The sequence below is a fragment of the Nilaparvata lugens genome, chromosome 12 (genome assembly GCF_014356525.2).
Source record: "Nilaparvata lugens isolate BPH chromosome 12, ASM1435652v1, whole genome shotgun sequence".
In the NCBI taxonomy this organism is placed as follows: domain Eukaryota; kingdom Metazoa; phylum Arthropoda; class Insecta; order Hemiptera; family Delphacidae; genus Nilaparvata; species Nilaparvata lugens.
The window spans coordinates 15,382,044-15,401,477 of NC_052515.1; the positions used below are offsets into that span (position 1 = coordinate 15,382,044).

Here is a 19,434-nt window from a genome sequence, read left to right on the forward strand (position 1 = left end):
GGATAGAGTGCTTGCCTAGCAGCTTAGAGATCCCGGTTTCAAATCCTCTCATTACCAATTGTTTTTTAACCAGATCACTCCCGTGTTATCGAATGAGCACGTTAAATCGTCGGTCCTGGCTGAAGTATGACAGTCGTAAGGCCCATTGACGGCTTAAATAATAATATCGGGGCACCAAGCTTCGCACCAGAGTACAAAAGCATAGAAGCATAGTTTACATTTATTTATTGACACACCGAACACAATTCTTTCAATTGATTTGGGAAGGATCAACAGGCACAGCCAAAAAACTATTTCTTCCCCGAATTTTGATTTATACACTATAAATAGTCCAAAAAGTACGCTATTTTCCATACACTTGAATTCAGGTCCAATTTTCAGTCCAAACATTAATTGGAAACAGAAAAGTTCTAATTTGGATTGTTTACAAACCAATTCTGAAATGATTAACTTTGAAAATTATGATATACTCTAATTTGAAATGATGCCATGTCATGTCAACAAATCAGATTATTTTGATCAAGTCGATTAAAATTTCTAGATAATATTTCTCGTGAGATAAGCTGATTGATTCAACAGCTGATCATAATTCTGTCTCTCTCCCACACAGGAACTCGTATATCTGTTATCGATGTAATCGTATGTTTTTCCAAGGATGAATAATTATTATCCTTTTCATGTCATTCATCGAGTTTTCCCAGGGAAGAGACCTAGTACAATCGAATTTTTATATCACAGACCTACTATGTTTCAAATTTCGTTGGAGCCGTTTTCGAGATCCGTTGGACAAAAATATATAACCATATAGCCATATAAATAAATACAGAGATTGCTCGCTTAAAATAATAGGATATTCAGGAAAAGTGGGACCTTCCTGCAAGGGACTCCCCACCAACGAAATCCATACGAATCTTCTCTTTTACTTTTAATAATTCTATTGTGGATGAGTACTTATTCCCATTTTATTTACACTTTACTCTTGCTAGGGTAGAAATATTTCTGCAGATCGTTCATCACTGCTATAGTAAGAAAAGTTCTTATAGCCTAATATTATGCGTTACTACATTGATTTTCGATCAAGTTTGTAGAGTGAACTTTTTCATAAGTGAAGAGACTTGAGATACTGTTAAAATTAAGTGTTAATTCACTTCATTTGACAGCAGCCACTTGATGGTGATTCCTCCTACTGGCCCCTTATGATTGGTCAGAGATATATTTCTGGAATGTTTCGATAGCAGGTTTAACTGAGCTTCGTTCATTTTGCAGATTCAATTTTACCGACATCTCGTATGTTATCTTGATATGCTTTCCAAATAGAGTGGAGTAAAGAATATTATTGATGCACATACATAAACAATTCAACTGGAAATTAAAAATTCAAGTAACCTTCTCTTGAAAAACTTTTATTCACAACATGTTCCAGCATATCCTATTATAATAAGCAAGCAATTTCTGTATCAATCTGGTTCTTCTTATATCTGGTTATTATTATATCTGGTTATTTTCATATCTGGTTATTTTTATATCTGGCTATTTTTATATCTGGTTATTTATGTTTCACGGATCTCGAAAACGGCTCTAACGATTTTCACGAAATTTGGAACATAGTAGGTTTATGATATAAAGATTCGATTGCACTAGGTCCTATTCTTTGGAAAACTCGCTGAACGACATTAAAAGGATAATTCATCCTTGGAAAACAGATGATAATTTCGTCGTCTCTCGATAACAGAAGATGTGTGTGTCTGTGTGGGAGAGAGACAGAATTATTTCCAGCTGTGTAATCATAATCAATCAGCGAGAAATTTCATCTACCAAGACAATTTAATCAATTTGATCAACATAATCTGATTTGTTGACATGATAATCCTCCTGAACTAGAGTATATCATAACTTTCAAAGTTGATCATTATTTGACAATTTCAAGTGATTAGTGAGTGTTATTCTGTTATTCAATTTGGTTTGTATTTAATATAAATTATAATTTTTTTGTTTCAAAATGTTTGAACAGAAAATTGAACCTGAATTCAAGTGTATGAAACATAACCTACTTTCTGGACTATTTATAGTGTATAAATCAAAATTCGGGAAAGAAGAAGTTTTTGGCTGTGCCTGTTAGTACTCCCCCAATCATTTTAAAGAATTTTGTTCGGTTTATCAAAAGTCAATAAATGAATAACGAGTCAAGTTCGGTGCCCCGATATTTAATGTGAGATTTTCTTGATTTTCAAGTGAGTGGACATGACATATGTTGAAACATGTGGATGAAAGTATAAAAATATTTGTAGTTCTGTGAACAGTAGACTTCGCGCAGTTATGAACCACAGCCTTCTCTAATACTGTCAATCAGAGTAAATAATGTCCTGTCAGCAAGATATTGATGTGAAAACAGCTAATGGCTGTTTGGGTTGTTGTACCGACAATGCTAATAATTTGTTGTAAACAACTATGCTACTATCATTAAAAGCTTACAGAGTTGAAAGCAGAGAAAAGTCGGGAATAAATACTGTGCTATTTCGAGTTATCAATTGCATGCCTCATTGAATGCAATTAATTGACCGAGCGAAGTGAGGTCTAAGATTCAAGTCGACGGGTTTGCATTTCTCTTCATTTATTTATTTATTTATGTTCCGCATTTGCAGCGAAACGCGGCAATAGATTTTCATAAAATTTGACAGGTGTGTTCCTTTTTGAATTTCGCGTCGACGTATATCATATAGGGTTTTTCGAAATTTTGCATTTCAAGGATAATACAAAAGGAAAAGAAGTCTCCTTCTAACGCTAATATTACCGTAAAAATTAGATTATAGAATTATTCATCAGGAATCAGCTGTCGAGTGGATTATTAATTGCATGCAATTAATATCTAAATGTAACTTGGTAAAAAGCTGTTGTGAGGACTATTAATTGCATGCCTCATTGAATGCAATTTTTATGCACTATCTTATGAGCTATTGATTGCATGTAATAACGCATGGAATTTATAACTAAAATAAGATAGTATTCTCTCTCTACCTTTCTCTGCTTTGAACTTGGGCAGACCTGTTGCCAGTTTGTCTTGAAGAAGATTAGCTTTTGATGTTAGCATTTTTGATACATCAACCCCAACACCCATTAGCCGTTTTCACACCGATATCTTGCCGACACGACATACAGACAGGATTTACTCTGATGACAGTATAAGAGGAGGCTGTGGTTTATAACTGCACACCCGACAGCTGATTTTTTACCAAAGTACATCGAGATATCAATTGCATGAGTCATTGCATGCAATTAATAATCCATGATCAATAATTCTATACTCTGATTTCTACGGTAATATTGGCGTTCGAAGGAGACTTCTTTTCTTCTTATATTATCCTTAAACTACAAAATTTCAAAAAACCTCATATATACGTCGACGCGAAATTCAAAAATAAACATACCTGTCGAATTTCATGAAAATCTATTGCTTTGTTTCACCGTAAATGGGGAACGTATAAACATAAATATAAACATTTAAACATAGAGAGAAATGCAAAACCGTCGACTTGAATCTTAGACCTCACTTCGCTCGGTCAAAAAAAGGATACGCAGATTTTTAATTTCCAGATCAATAAGTGTAGCCCTTATCAAGAAGTTGATCAACAACTTAAGTCTTTTGAAATAACGGTTAACTGAAATTTGTTCATTGACACACATCACATACTATCCCATAAATGTGATTACTATCACATTTACTATCTGGGATATACTATCCCAGTAATGTGATTTTTATGAGCTGGAACAGCAAAAATCTTCACACAATAAATATTGAAAAGCCTTGAGAAAATTCCAGCTTGAAGCGTTTGATGATATTGGAAGCAAATAAAAACACCATTTAAAAATTGCTGCAGTGGAATATATTCATCACTGTAATATATACATGAATTACAAAATACGTCACAATCTATTTGGAAGAAAACTAAAGAAGGGACTTTTTTCTAAATCCCATCAGGCATTGCAAGATTTGAGCTTTTTATCAATCTATAAGTTTTTCATTGCACATTTAATGTATGATTCAGACAAATATTTGTACTAGACAAAGATATCAACATTTTATATTTTGAAATAGATATAATATCAAAGTATATGAGAATTTGGACGGAATTACAATTTGGAGAATGATAAATCATCAATTATTATTTTCATTCAAGGAGAATCTTAAAAATTCCTCATTCGATGAGAAAATTTGTTGTTGATTCTTAATAATGAACCTGTATGATTCACAAGTACTGATTATTTACACCGATAGAAAACCTTTATACATGGAAGATAATGGTGCTTAAAAATTATAAAATACAATATGGCACTTTTCTTTGAAGAAAATTGGTATTTGATTATTTCATGACATTAATTGGTTTTTGATTTTATTATTTCAATGTTAAAATGATACATTCTTTCAGGATATTGTCATTTAACAATATTATTTGGAAAATAGAGACCAGTTCTAGAATTTGAATTTTTCGATTGTTAGTGAAGACTGCTTTGTCTTATCTTAATTTCAGTATACTATTTATGAATCTTTGCAAACACCTCACATATTTCATGATATTGCTCATCTAAATTTCTACAACAAATACAAAACAAATGTAAAAAAGTAAAGCTATGAGAGTCAATTGGACATGTCATGGTTTGTATAGAGTTATGTCATTCAAAATGCAGCAATGAATTGAGGGAGGAACTGAGCAACTAATTTTATTTCAAAGTCTATAGATTCAAAATTGTCTTCTGGAAATAGCTGTATACTCAAGATAAGATGTTTCTATGATTATTGGTCCATAAAAAGAATAGTCCCACTAAAATTCGAGACAAATAATTAATCATTTTTTTGCATCTGCCTTTTTATCCTATTTTATTCCACAAAATAAATTGATTCAATTTTATTCACCAATTCATACAGGAAATCAAGTCTATGATCAAAAGAAAAGCAAGACATTCAAAGCTAAACTGTGAAATCAAATGTTTGCTATGTTTCATAGCAATCGCCTTCAGATCGTCAAGCAGATGCATGTATTTTTCCATTCTTTTCACATGTTTTATCTTCTTAAACTCCAAATGAGCTCAGGTTCTCCCACTGAAATATCACTTAGTTGCATTTCAAACAACATAACAACTGATAGGTTTGTTGGCGAGGTTGACATGAGTCCATTATTGCACTATCTGATGGGAGCTGCCTCAACTGTGATTGTTCTCTGTCTCTGTCTAATCCTTGTAACTCGATAGCCAATCAGAACGAGAATAGCGGCGAAAACAGCAAAGACAAATGAACCAATTAGAGCACTGCTGCCGTTCAATGATGTTTCCTCTTCTTTAACCATCTCAGTCAGATCTCTTTTCTTTCTCTCGCCGGTTGACGCGCTGTCTGTTCGTCTCTCTTGCTCAACTCGATGTTCTGATCTGCGCCTCACCAGATTTCTGCGAGCGTTGTGGGTATTTTGATACTGCCCTAAAAATTTGGAAAAGCAGAAGTGAGAAACAGATTACGCATATCGCATTTAACATACTCAACTAAAATTAATACTCTTTACAGACTAATCATTACATTCTATCCTCTATCACACTCTTCAGATTGTATTATCATAAACTTTACATTATCTTGTGTTACATTTCGGATAGCACGGAACTTTACAAACAAATTAGATATGAACAGATATTTTTATTCATGGACTATTACGATTGTTAAGCACAAACAGGGATATCATTTTTGTGCTGAACAGTTACATACACTGCGTAATGAGGGGGTCACCCACCTTACACTCTTAACTAAGAAGTGAGTATAATTGATTTAGAGTGTGAACGGATGTTTATGCAAATAGGAAAATAACCACCTTAAAAGAAAAATTGTTATTCAGAATGATTATCCTTCAGCATAATATATCCAGTGATATTATTTTCAGGTTACACAGTTTCAAACTAAGTTATCAAGTGTTGAACGGAAGAGAGGATAATCTATATAAATTGAGCCTAAACCTCCGCAAACAATTACTAGTGACCCCCTGTGCTAGAGAACTCGCTCAAGAACTGTTGTATTTTAATATTTGAAACTCGCAACTTTTGAATATACAGAGTTGTTGATGAAAATCATGGAAACAGCCAAGTATTTCTCTAACAAGAATAATTTGAAAGAAGGTTTCATTGGGGATCCTATATGAAATGAAAAATTACTCTGTCGCTTCAACATCTTTGACCCTCAAAATTTTACATTTTTCTTACCAAATTCATTTTTTTAAATGAGAAGGGTGTCATGTGATACATTTATTTCGATACAGATTTGCAAGAGAAAGTAAATGGCGAAAACGGCACATTGATATCTCAGCCCGTATCAGTTTGTTGATGCAAAATTCGTAATAGTATCTTTATCTTACGTCACGGACGGGAAGGGGTCTTTTGCAGGCAAGAATAATGTTTTACTTGAGCACTGCAAAAGACATTCACGTCCAAGTAGCGTAAACTATTTTTGTCATAATAATATGAAAAAGAATAAATTGAGAAATAGAAAACATTACCTGCTTGTGCTGAAGTTACTACAAGCATGCATTCTATAAACATAACCTAGTTTACAAACTCCGAATCAGGAATCTTGTGGAAGTTGACAAAACTTACACCTGAAGCGCGCTGAAGGTGGTTTTTTGTAGCAGTTTTGCTGTTCCTATTTCGGAACTAGGAAACATACTCGACTGTAAAGAAAACATATGGTTTCATCACAGTAGAGTATGCTGTAATGAGAAACATACGTTTATCTGTTCTGCAAACAGCTGTTTACCGGCTTGATTTCATGCATGGAAAACAGCTGAGATTGAATGACTATGACAAAAATTTTGTTGTAGGCCTATATTAATCAGCTGAAATCATGTGTCAGCGCATAAAGGAGTGTGTGTGTGATATCTCCAAAATAACCTAAGCTGATGTTATGGATTGATAAATGAAAAAAAAAACTGTAGTAATTGCATGTAATGAATTCTTCAGCTGACTAAATGAGAACAAATTTTTTCCTATGTACTTTCAATGTTATTTTCATATCCTGAAAAGGGAGAAGGAGTAAGTAAACTTTGTTGTCCAACGGACTTGACTTGTAAAAAGGTTTGAAGAATACGTGTTCAAAATTTGAAGCTAATTTATCTATTCTTTCTAAAGTTATTGTGGAACATACACACAGACAGACAACGACTTTGGCCTTGAGTGAGTCAAAAGCGAGAGCTTGCTTTCAATTAATTCTTACAAGAGAAACTGTTATTAGAAAACGATTACAAAGTGAGTTCCCACAAATTTCCACGAATTTCATATAAGTTTGTAAAGCATTAACACTCTTCCAGCAAAGTTTAGGTCATTGTAGAAGTAAAACGGATATAATAATTGGAGAAAATAATTCAATGATATACTCTTATCACTTTTTCAGATTTCCCATTTTTCTGTGAAAACTGCAGTTATCAAGATATATTACTTACCAGATTCGGTTCGGTCCCAATATATTGTATAAAATTGGAGTTCTCGAATACAGTAGGAATCTCTTCTGAATATATGATTTGGATTATAATTTATATAATCAAGCCCATTCTACATGATAACCCTTTCTTTGTTGTTTTGCTTGATGTCACAGTGTCATCATTATAGTGAGGTCTACGTTATAATGACGGTGTACGGTCATTATATAATGACACTTTAAAAGTTGATAACTAAAGTTAACCATTATTGCCCATGCTTCAGTTAGCCTACGGTATAGGTAAGGCCTACTAGGCTACGGTTTCGGTATAGATAATATCAAAAGTTTATTTCAGGATTATTTCCATTGGAATTATCTTATTATAAATGGGATTTCTATCTGCTATGATCTTTTAGAGAAATTGAGATGGAAAACCTACTTTATAACTCAATTTCTGTTATTTTAAATTCAGATAGGTGTATCACATCTTTTTAAATAGCCGCCATTTCAGGTTTGTATGAGAATAAAAATCTGTCTGTTTTCAGTTATGGAAGCAAAGTTTTGAATCGAATAATTAGTTGAATTAATTTGACATGAGATTCATTATTTTATCAAGGAAATGAAAACTGAAATTGATGAAATCAAATTTAATGGGATGAATTGAGTAACAGCTGTGTACATTCAGTGTGGCATAATGGAGTCAAATAATAGGCTTGTATAGAAACTTGACAACGTTGTTCTCCTACCTTTCTTCACTGTAATTATAACGTCGACCTCACTATTGTAGCATACCACAACTTCAGAATGATGAAAATGCTGAAAAAATATTTTCAGGAAACCCTAAATTTACAAAAGTCGGTGATCTACAGTTAGTGGTCCAACTCAATACAACCGAGAAAATTTTCTTGGAGAGTTTAATATGAGAATAGAGAAATAAACATGATTATATATGACCAAGTAGTATTCGACTTTGAAATGAGGAAAAATTTTGGAGAAAGTTGTGATAGAGTGAACATTTGTGAGGGGGAATTCATGAAAATATTATGAGAGGGAATTCAGAATCAATATTACTCACATGAATGAAATGCATGATATCTCGGATCAGCATCTTTAGCATGGAAGTCATCATTTGCTCCATTTTGGATTCTGAGATCGTCAGAGCTGCCAGCAGTGGAATCTCTCCTGCTGCATCTGGGATCTCTGCTGCCTGGGAAGCATACTGGAGGATTCAAACTGGTAGGCACATTCTCAGATTCCTCTTCATGAATCCTGGGATTCTGATTGACTTCATTACATTGGGGATCTGTGCTGCCTGGAAAGCATTGACTAGATGGGACAGGAGGCAAGTATGTTGGGGGGAATTTGGTTGAAGAAGGATGCTCAGGTCTAGGACAGAGAGGGTTTGGTGATCCAGGATAACACTCTGATGGTGAGGGAGGTCTGGGAGAGGGTGAAGGTCTTGGGCACCTAGGATCAGTGGAGCCTGTAAAACAGTTTGGGGGGGAGGGTGAAGGTTTGGGACATCTGATATCAGTGGAACCTGGGAAACAGTTTGGGGGGGAGGGTGAAGGTGAAGGGAACACCACTGTGCTACTTGGTCGAGATGTTGTAGAAGAACATCTCGGATCAGTCGAACCAGGATAGCAATCGGGTTTGGCAGTAGGTGATGGAGTGCTAACACCAGTGCCAATGATACCTGAAGGTGAATATTCTGGACACCTTGGATCAGGAGACCCAGGATAACAGTCAGGAGGGGGATAAATAATTTGAGGACATCTCGGGTCTTTTGAACCAGGAGGACAGTCAGGAGAGTGTATAATCTGAGGACACCTGGGATCAGTTGAACCAGGGTAGCATAGAGGAGGTACAATTGGTTTTGATGTGGTCCCATTACAGAAACATACAACTGGTGTGTAATTAGGTGGTACAGTGGATGTTGGTGGAGGTCTAGGTGGCAAAGTAGGTCTTGGTGGTGGTTGTGGACATCTAGGATCAGTTGATCCCGGATAACAGACTGGACCAGATGTTGTGGGAGGTCTTGTTGGTGTTGGTGTGGGACATCTTGGATCAGTTGATCCTGGATAACAGACTGGACCAGATGTTGTGGGAGGCCTGGTTGGTATTGGTGTGGGACATCTTGGATCAGTTGATCCTGGATAACAAACTGGACCAGATGTTGTGGGAGGTCTTGTGGGTATTGGTGTGGGACATCTTGGATCATTTGATCCTGGATAACAGACTGGACCAGATGTTGTGGGGGGCCTTGTTGGTATTGGTGTGGGACATCTTGGATCAGTTGATCCTGGATAACAAACTGGACCAGATGTTGTGGGAGGTCTTGTGGGTATCGGTGTGGGACATCTTGGATCCTTTGAACCTGGATAACATACTGGACCAGATGTTGTAGGGGGCCTTGTTGGTATTGGTGTGGGACATCTTGGATCAGTTGATCCTGGATAACAGACTGGTCCAGATGTTGTGGGAGGTCTTGTTGGTATTGGTGTGGGACATCTTGGATCACTTGATCCTGGATAACAGACTGGACCAGATGTTGTGGGGGGCCTTGTTGGTATTGGTGTGGGACATCTTGGATCAGTTGCTCCCGGATAACAGACTGGACCAGATGTTGTGGGAGGTCTTGTTGGTATTGGTGTGGGACATCTTGGATCAGTTGATCCTGGATAACAAATTGGACCAGATGTTGTGGGAGGTCTTGTGGGTATTGGTGTGGGGCATCTTGGATCATTCGAACCCTGATAACAGACTGGACCAGATGTTGTGGGTGGTCTTGTAGGTATTGGTGTAGGACATCTTGGATCAGTTGATCCTGGATAACAGACTGGACCAGATGTTGTGGGAGGTCTTGTTGGGATTGGTTTTGGACATCTCGGATCAGTTGATCCTGGATAGCAGTTAGGACCTTGTGTTGTAGGTGGTCTTGTCTGGATTGATGTTGAAGGTGGTAAATATGTTGCTGGAGGTCTGGGGGATGTAGGATAAGTGGGGCACTGTGGATTAATTGATCCTGGATAGCATTGTGGTGGGGTAGGAGTTGTTTGAGGACATCTTGGATCATTAGATCCAGGGTAGCATTGGGGAGGACTGGGAGTAGTTTGTGGACATCTTGGATCATTTGATCCTGGGTAGCATTGAGGTGGCCTAGGTGGTGCTGGAGTTGTAGGTGTAGGTGGTCTAGTAGGACATCTTGGATCATTTGATCCAGGGTAGCATTGTGGAGGTCTAGGAGTAGTTTGTGGACATCTTGGATCATTGGATCCTTGGTAGCATTGAGGTGGCCTAGGTGGAGCTGGAGTTGTAGGTGTAGGTGGTCTAGTAGGACATCTTGGATCATTTGATCCAGGGTAGCATTGTGGAGGTCTGGGAGTAGTTTGTGGACATCTTGGATCATTGGATCCTTGGTAGCATTGAGGTGGCCTAGGTGGTGCTGGAGTTGTAGGTGTAGGTGGTCTAGTAGGACATCTTGGATCATTTGATCCAGGGTAGCATTGTGGAGGTCTAGGAGTAGTTTGTGGACATCTTGGATCATTGGATCCTTGGTAGCATTGAGGTGGCCTAGGTGGAGCTGGAGTTGTAGGTGTAGGTGGTCTAGTAGGACATCTTGGATCATTGATCCAGGGTAGCATTGTGGAGGTCTAGGAGTAGTTTGTGGACATCTTGGATCATTGGATCCTTGGTAGCATTGAGGTGGCCTAGGTGGAGCTGGAGTTGTAGGTGTAGGTGGTCTAGTAGGACATCTTGGATCATTTGATCCAGGGTAGCATTGTGGAGGTCTAGGAGTAGTTTGTGGACATCTTGGATCATTGGATCCTTGATAGCATTGAGGTGGCCTAGGTGGTGCTGGAGTTGTAGGTGTAGGTGGTCTAGTAGGACATCTTGGATCATTCGATCCAGGGTAGCATTGTGGAGGTCTAGAAGTAGTTTGTGGACATCTTGGATCATTGGATCCTTGGTAGCATTGAGGTGGCCTAGGTGGTGCTGGAGTTGTAGGTGTAGGTGGTCTAGTAGGACATCTTGGATCATTGGATCCAGGATAGCATATTGGAGGATTTACTGTTGTAGGTGGTGTGGGTGGTGATGGTCTTGTTGGTGTTGGGTATGTGGGAGGTCTTGTGGGAGGTTGTGTTGGACATCTAGGGTCATTGGAACCTGGATAACATACTGGTGGCCGACTTGGAGCTGGTGTTGATGGTGGGTATGTATTGACTGGTTCAGTCGCAGGAGGAAGGTATGTGGAGGGTGGTCTTGAAGTTGGTGGAGGTTTTGGACATCTTGGATCAATAGATCCTGGATAACAGACAGGTGGTCGTACTGTAGTTGGAGGTTGAGGAGGAGGAGATGGTGTAGGACATCTTGGATCTGTTGATCCTGGATAGCATAATGGTGGCCTACTTGGAGCAGGTGTTGAAGGAGGCTGAGGACATCGAGGATCCTGCGACCCTGGATAGCACACTGGAGGCCTGACTGTTGTGGTTGGTGGTCTTGGACATCTAGGATCATTTGATCCAATATAGCAATTTGGTCCACTGGTGGTTGGTGGTTGGGTTGGTGGTGGCGGTCTTGTAGTAGTGATTGTTGGACATCTAGGATCCTGTGATCCAGGATAACATACTGGTGGTCGAGCAGTAGTTGGAGGAGGTGGAGGACATCTTGGATCTACTGATCCTGGATAGCATACAGGTGGCCTAGTTGGTGCAGGTGTTGAAGGAGGTTGGGGACATCGGGGATCCTGGGATCCTGGATAACACGCTGGAGGTCTGACTGTTGTAGTTGGTGGTCTTGGACATCTAGGATCATTCGATCCAGGATAGCAATTTGGTCCACTGGTGGTTGGTGGTTGGGTTGGTGGTTGCGGTCTAGGAGTAGTAATTGTTGGACATCTGGGATCATTTGAACCTGGATAACACACTGGAGGTCGAACTGTAGTTGAAGGAGGAGGAGGACATCTGGGATCTGTTGATCCTGGATAGCATACAGGTGGCCTAGTTGGTGCTGGAGTCGTAGGTGGTTGAGGACATCTGGGATCCTGAGACCCTGGATAGCACACAGGAGGCCTGATGGTTGTAGTTGGTGGTCTTGGACATCTGGGATCATTTGATCCAGGATAGCAATTTGGTCCACTCGTGGTTGGTGGTTGAGTTGGTGGAGGAGGTCTGAGAGTAGTTATAGTTGGACATCTGGGATCATTTGACCCTGGATAACACACTGGAGGACGAACTGTAGTTGGTGGTGGAGGACATCTGGGATCTGTTGATCCTGGATAGCATACAGGTGGCCTAGTTGGTGCAGGTGTTGAAGGTGGTTGAGGACATCTGGGATCTTGAGATCCTGGATAACACACTGGAGGTCTGACTGATGTGGTTGGTGGTCTTGGACATCTAGGGTCATTTGATCCAGGATAGCAATTCGGCCCAGATGTTGTTGATGGAGGAGGAGGTGGAGGACATCTGGGATCTGTTGACCCTGGATAGCAGTTTGGCGGCCTAGTAGGTGGTGGTGTTGCTGGTGGTCTTGGGCATCTGGGATCTTGGGATCCTGGATAACATACTGGAGGCCTGACTGTAGTGGTTGGTGGTCTTGGACACCTCGGGTCCTGTGATCCTGGGTAGCAGTTTGGTCCTTGAGTAGTTGAAGGTGGTCTTGGACACCTGGGATCTTGAGATCCAGGGTAACAGATAGGCGCTAGTGTAGTTGGTGGACCAGGTCTGTTTCCTATCTGAGGGCACCTTGGGTCTGTTGAGCCTGGGTAGCATTGCACTGCTGGTTGTGTTGTACTTGGACCTTCAAGCTCATTGCATCCTCCTGAGCATTGGCCAGTGCATAACTGAAACAAGCAAAATTTTACATGCATTTGATATCATTCCTTAATAAGTACTGCATCTTCTAGTTCAGCTCAATCGTTTGATTGGTTTGCAGCCTTCCAACTAAATCTGTCCATATTCTGCATACTACTGACAACTGCATACTGGTGCCTGAATTTCAATAATACATATCTCAAACAACTCATTTTATCAGGTAAACAGGAAAATACAGAGCTCAACCCAACCTAACCTTCATTCCATTCATTGGAAATGTGCAAATCAGAAGATTTTTGTAAAATTCACATTCAAAGAATTCAAATTGTCAGCTTCTTCTTGAATCACTGTATTATCTATACATCTACTTTGAAGAGTATTAATTACATTTGATAAATAATTTATTCCCCAAATGAGTTTCTTATGTTATTTATGGCCGTTTTGACACCAACTATGTTCACACACTATGCATGATTTTTATAGTTTAGAATCCTCAAGGCTCATAACTGTATACTCGCCTTGAGGGGCCCAAGGCGAGTATACTCCAGTGATAGTTCATGATAAGGAATGCTGAATACTTCACAATGTTCCAAGATACATATTCATCAATCAAATAATATTACTTTGATAGAATTTATACTGTTTTCAGAACCATTTCAAAAATATAATATCAGAGTGTGTTGACAGATAAAATATTACAAATTGCGATAATAAAGACAAAATTCAATATTGTAAACTAATAACATTAACATGAAACAAAAATAAAATATAAACTTTTCTTAACAATATTAAGATCAGATTTCTAACCAACGACAAGATAGTCATGAATGAGAGGTTGGAATGGGGTAATCTAAAATATAATTGTCAGAGTGAATTAATAGAAAACTATTATAAAATGCTGTAATAACGACAAAATTAATGCTTGAAAATACTAAAATAATATCAAAATTTCATAACAATATAGGATCAATAGAGATTAGAATTTCAACCAACAGGAGTCATGAATAGAGGTGGGAATGAGATAATCTAGAATTTAATTATCAGAGTGATTAAAATTTAAGGAAACCTATTACAAGATGCTGTAATATAGATGACATTCAATGGTGAAAACCATCAAAATGAAAAAAGAATAAAATTATATACAAAAATTTATAAAAATATTGAGATCAATGAAGATCAGATCTCTAACCAACACGAGTCATGTATAATAGGTTGGAGTTTGATCCAAGGCTGCAGCAACTCTAGACCGCTGGCAAAGGGAAAAGCTGTGTAGAATATACGGACCTGTATGTGATGAGGGTGTCTGGCGAATAAGAAACAATGAATTAGCTGCACTTTATAAAGAGCCGCCCCTGTCTGTATATGTCAGACTGAACCGCTTAAGATGGGCAGGGCATGTGGAGTGGATGCCAGACACTCGATCTCCCAGAAAAATATATGTGGGACAACCGGGAGGCAGAAGACCGGTGGGAAAGCCAAGACTGAGATGGGTGGATGGCATCTCAAAGGATGCTGCAGAACTTCTTCCCATCAGGAATTGGAGAATGAAGGCAAGAGATCGTGATGGATGGAGGCGCAGTATTGAGGAGGCCAGGGCTTGATTTGGGCTGTAGTGCTATCGAAAAAGAAGAAGTCATTACACCTTATAAGTTAGTATTTTGACCCTTCATCTTTGAATATAAATCTTATATTTGATTATATTGGTAGTAGTCTACATAGTCTAATTGTTCAATAATGTGTAAGTTTGATTTTCTGTATGTCTTCCTATGGATCTATTTAATTCATTCCACTCGCACTAGTCCCATTCAGTAAGCCTAGGTATCACCATCACCATTGGATGTATCATTTATTTCATTGGTAGGAATTCTTATTTTATTCATTTAGCAAACCAAAACTTTATTATTATTATTATTAATCTTGTAATATTCAACATACCTGTTTCACTCATTCTCTTGTGTTATCAAATTCCAACCTATTATACATGACTCCTGTTGGTTAGAGATCTGATCTTCATTGATCTCAATATTTTTATAAATTTTTGTATATAATTTTATCCTTTTTTCATTTTGATGGTTTTCACCATTAAATGTCATCTATATTACAGCATCTTGTAATAGGTTTCCTCTAATTTTAATCACTCTGATAATATTAAATTCTCATTAATTGTCATTATTACAGAATTTTATAATAGTTTTCTATTAATTCACTCTGACAATTATAATTTAGATTATCCCATTCCAACCTCTCATTCATGACTATCTTGTCGTTGGTTAGAAATCTGATCTTAATATTGTTAAGAAAAATTTGTATTTTTTTTGTTTTATGTTTATTTTACTAGTTTTCAACATTGAATCTTGTCTTTATTATAGCAATTTGTAATATTTTTTCTGTCAACACACTCTGATATTGTATTTTTGAAATGTTACCACACCTGCTATATGTTCACTTCTAATTCTGTATTTTTCAAATCCTCAGTTTCCACTGAAGATGATGCCAAGTATAGCGTTGAAACTTGAGTACCGTATGGTTTTTGAATTAACTCAATTTTTGAGGATTTGACAATATTTGTAGGCTATAATTACTTTTTCACCTCAATATTACTTATAACATAAAACAGCATGCTCCAGAAATCAAAATAGAATAGAATATCTTGATTCATGTAAAATTTAAGAAATCATTTTTTTCAATCCAGTTATTACAAATTAAAGACAAACTGTAAATTTAGAGTATTCAGCTGCCTTACACCAAAGCTATTAACAAAATGTTAATAGCTTGATCCTTATAGATTCTATTAGATCATACTTAAATTAGAGCATATTATTCTTAAAATTTTTGTTTATTATTTGTTGATTCTTCAATCAACAATGGTCAATCTTCAATGGTTCTTCAATTTTCATTTTAGCAAAATAAGTTTTGACATTTTTGAATTCTTTATATTTTTTATTTTCACTTTTCTCCTTGAGTATTTGAAATCTTTTTATTTCTTGAGTTAGGTACTATTTTCGTTATCTGTATTATTTATTTTTGCATAAGTATTATATTATCTTTAATTTGTATTATTTTTCATCATTTTTTTCATTTGAATTTGTAAGATTTTTATTGTAAAGGAGACATATTTGGGGAAACCCGTTGTCTCCATTGTGAATAAATAAATAATTAATAAAAACAATATAAAAATCTTGTAGTACCCTATACTTTTTAAAAACTCTTAAATAGTTCAACAACTTACTAGTTTTGATCCTAACTTAGGTCATTTTCAAGTTGAAAATTGTTATATTGTTTTTATTAATTTGTTTAAAAGTAGCCCATGTGAGTGAAGTGTTTTTACATATTATAATACACATGATTCACATTATGTATATTTGTTTGTCAAGTTCCGTTAAATCTAATAAAACCTATAAGGATTAAGCTATTAAAATTTTGTTGTGTGTATAATAACTTTGGTGCAGGCCTGGTCGCAGCTTAAGAATGATCATAGAAATTGGATTTCTGATTATAAATATTGATATTATCCACTGCACCTCAATGTTACAAGTCAAGAACACTTGTTGCTTGTCGGGAAACTTGAATGCTGTCAAATTTGTATGCGAAATGACAGTTGCTCCGTTGCCCTCAGACTGAGTGGTTTGCTGCCAATAATGAATCAACTTCCTTTTCCTGTGTCAAACAAATAAAAATTATAAATATCGAAACTATTTACTATAGAAGAATACTATTAACCATAAAATATTATAGTATAGACTCCTTCTCCTGTGTCATGGTAGAAATAAATATAAGGATGTCATGTACAAACCAAGGAGATCAACTCCATGCAGCAAATTATTAACGTTCTACTGTGCCGAGAACCACAACATGAGGCAGAATATCTTCACGAGAATTGACTCCCAAGATTTTCAAGGGGAATCATAGAGAAAACTTTGAAAATTCCAAAGATGAAAACGAATGAAAACTCTATGGCGTTATAGAAATTATATTGAGAATTAGAATATTATTCTTGAGTACTAATGAAGGTGAACAGAATTTTTTAACATGTTAGCACATTTAAAAATTGCACTTTCAGGGTAATTGTAAAAGTGATCATTAAAAGAGTAGAGAGAGTATTTCATACTGCATGTATAATAGATTTCTATTCTTCTATGAAAAACATCATTCATTTGTCAAAATTTGGGCCCAACTCTAACCTCATCAAGTGTTCTCACAGTAGGCTACTGTCAAAGTTAGTAGACAGATCAGTCAACTAACGTTGGGATACTGTTACTGAAAGCAAGCAGGGGGAGAACGGCGTCTGGACTGAACTGGCAGCTCTGGTGTCACTGGCTTGGGTCGGCTGTCCATATTCTCTCTGCTTCTAGGATCAGCCTACTGGGTACGAACACAACAGTACGGTCGATATGAAGATTTCAGATCGCTAGCGTTCCTTATATCCATATAATTATTTATATCTATATCAATAACTCTTCATGCTTTCAACATCTGTTTTGTGGCATCGATCTTCACCGCTACTAAGGCTAGTTACACACACATTGATTTCTGGACGTATGATTTTTTGCCGTCCTTATAAATTCTAGTAGATTAAACAGATGATGTTTGTCAAGTACCGTTCAATCTGATAGAATTCATAAGGATGGTGAAAAAACGATCGTCCAAAAATCGATGTGTGTGTAACTGTCTTAAAGTTAGGTACTGTATTTAGAGATTTACAGTGGTGTATTCTTCATACGCGACTAACTCAGTCTCTTTGCACCAAAAAATTCATTATTAGTTTGTTTTATCAATATAGATTAATTCTATGCAACGAAAAACATTTTTCCATAAGATATTCATAACAATGAATCCTTTCAGATATTTAAAATCATCATTTCCAATTATAGAGTTATGCTTAAGCTAATTGTATTGCTTCTATTAGAGGAAAACCCCAAAGTTGAATAGAAATCGATCATCATAGTAGGCTACTTTAATGAGTGCAATGAATTTATTTATTAGAGTGAACAATACTGTTCTAGGAAAAGAAAAAACAGGCTATTGCACAGAACTTCTCCAATTTCCTAATTTTGTCTTAAATTGTCCAAATATTATGTAGGTTATGACCATTTCAATTTGTCCACCAAATCATCAATATGAATATACAAATCAGGATGAAACAAACTATTTTAAATTTAGATAGATTGATAATAAAACTTTCGTAAAAACATGAAACAAACTTCAAAATCACAAATTAATTCTATGAGAACACATAAATATTTTGAGCTCTGAAATATCATTCATTCATTAAAATACATCCACATACAGAGTGAATAATTAATTAATTAATTCAATTCAATTTACTTACTTAGGACATCCATTGACATCAGTGAGCTGGAGCTTTGTAGTGTCGGGACTGTCGTAGTCCTCGGAGTCATAAGCCCAACAGTCACGGACCAGGACATCAAACTTGTTCTCTCTGTCCTTTATGTAGACTAGGACAGTCAGTGTCTCACCTATCTTGATGACGTCAGTGATGGGAGACAGCTGCAAAACCAAATATGAGTGTCAGAGTTGGAGGAAATTCAGAGTATCAGAGATTATACATTATAATACATTCAAATGATGAATATCAGAGATGATTTAAATGACACACAATGAGAAATGTATGAGAAGTATTATTATTCACGAGACAAAATTTATGGTTCTGTGTGAGTATATATTTTTACATAATTATGAAGTTGAGCGTTTAATCGCACAACAAATGACCTATTTAGAGCGGCGGTGAACATGGTAAGTGGGGCGGGTTATTAGAAAAGAAGAAGTATAAAGTTGAGATTGATAAGCATGAAGCAAAGCCATATTTTTGAGCAGTGATATGTAGATTCAGGTCCCGGTTCGCGTAGAGAGCGCGAAATTTCTAAGGGCAAAAAATTCAGCCAATGCATATTTTACTAATGGTTTCCGCAGATGTTGTATTGTACTTGAAACACTTGGATCATACAAAGTGTTGCCTTGAAGTTCTTAAAGTACATAAAAATTGGGCCGAGAGAAACATTTGAGGATCAGAACCATGGTAACAAAGCTGCCATTCATGGAATTCCTACTTTTAAAATTTACTCCCACTTGAAGATGAACATCTCTCACTAGAACTGATGGTTTTTAAAGGTTTCTGTTTTGTTCACGTATTCAGAAGGAAGTTTGAGTAATGGAAAATGG

General features: G+C 36.7%; 1 protein-coding gene across 1 annotated transcript in view; it reads right to left on the reverse strand.

The window, feature by feature from the left end:
• Positions 1 to 3,858: 3,858 nt before the first annotated feature.
• The window catches only part of LOC111057566 (mucin-2-like), an 83,574-nt gene continuing 67,998 nt past the window's right edge, over positions 3,859 to 19,434 (reverse strand). The window contains 5 exon segments of the mRNA XM_039438923.1: positions 3,859 to 5,467; positions 8,517 to 11,073; positions 11,076 to 13,283; positions 16,776 to 16,911; positions 18,584 to 18,762. Of these exon segments, the coding sequence (XP_039294857.1) occupies positions 5,178 to 5,467; positions 8,517 to 11,073; positions 11,076 to 13,283; positions 16,776 to 16,911; positions 18,584 to 18,762 (5,370 nt within the window). The 3' untranslated portion in view covers positions 3,859 to 5,177.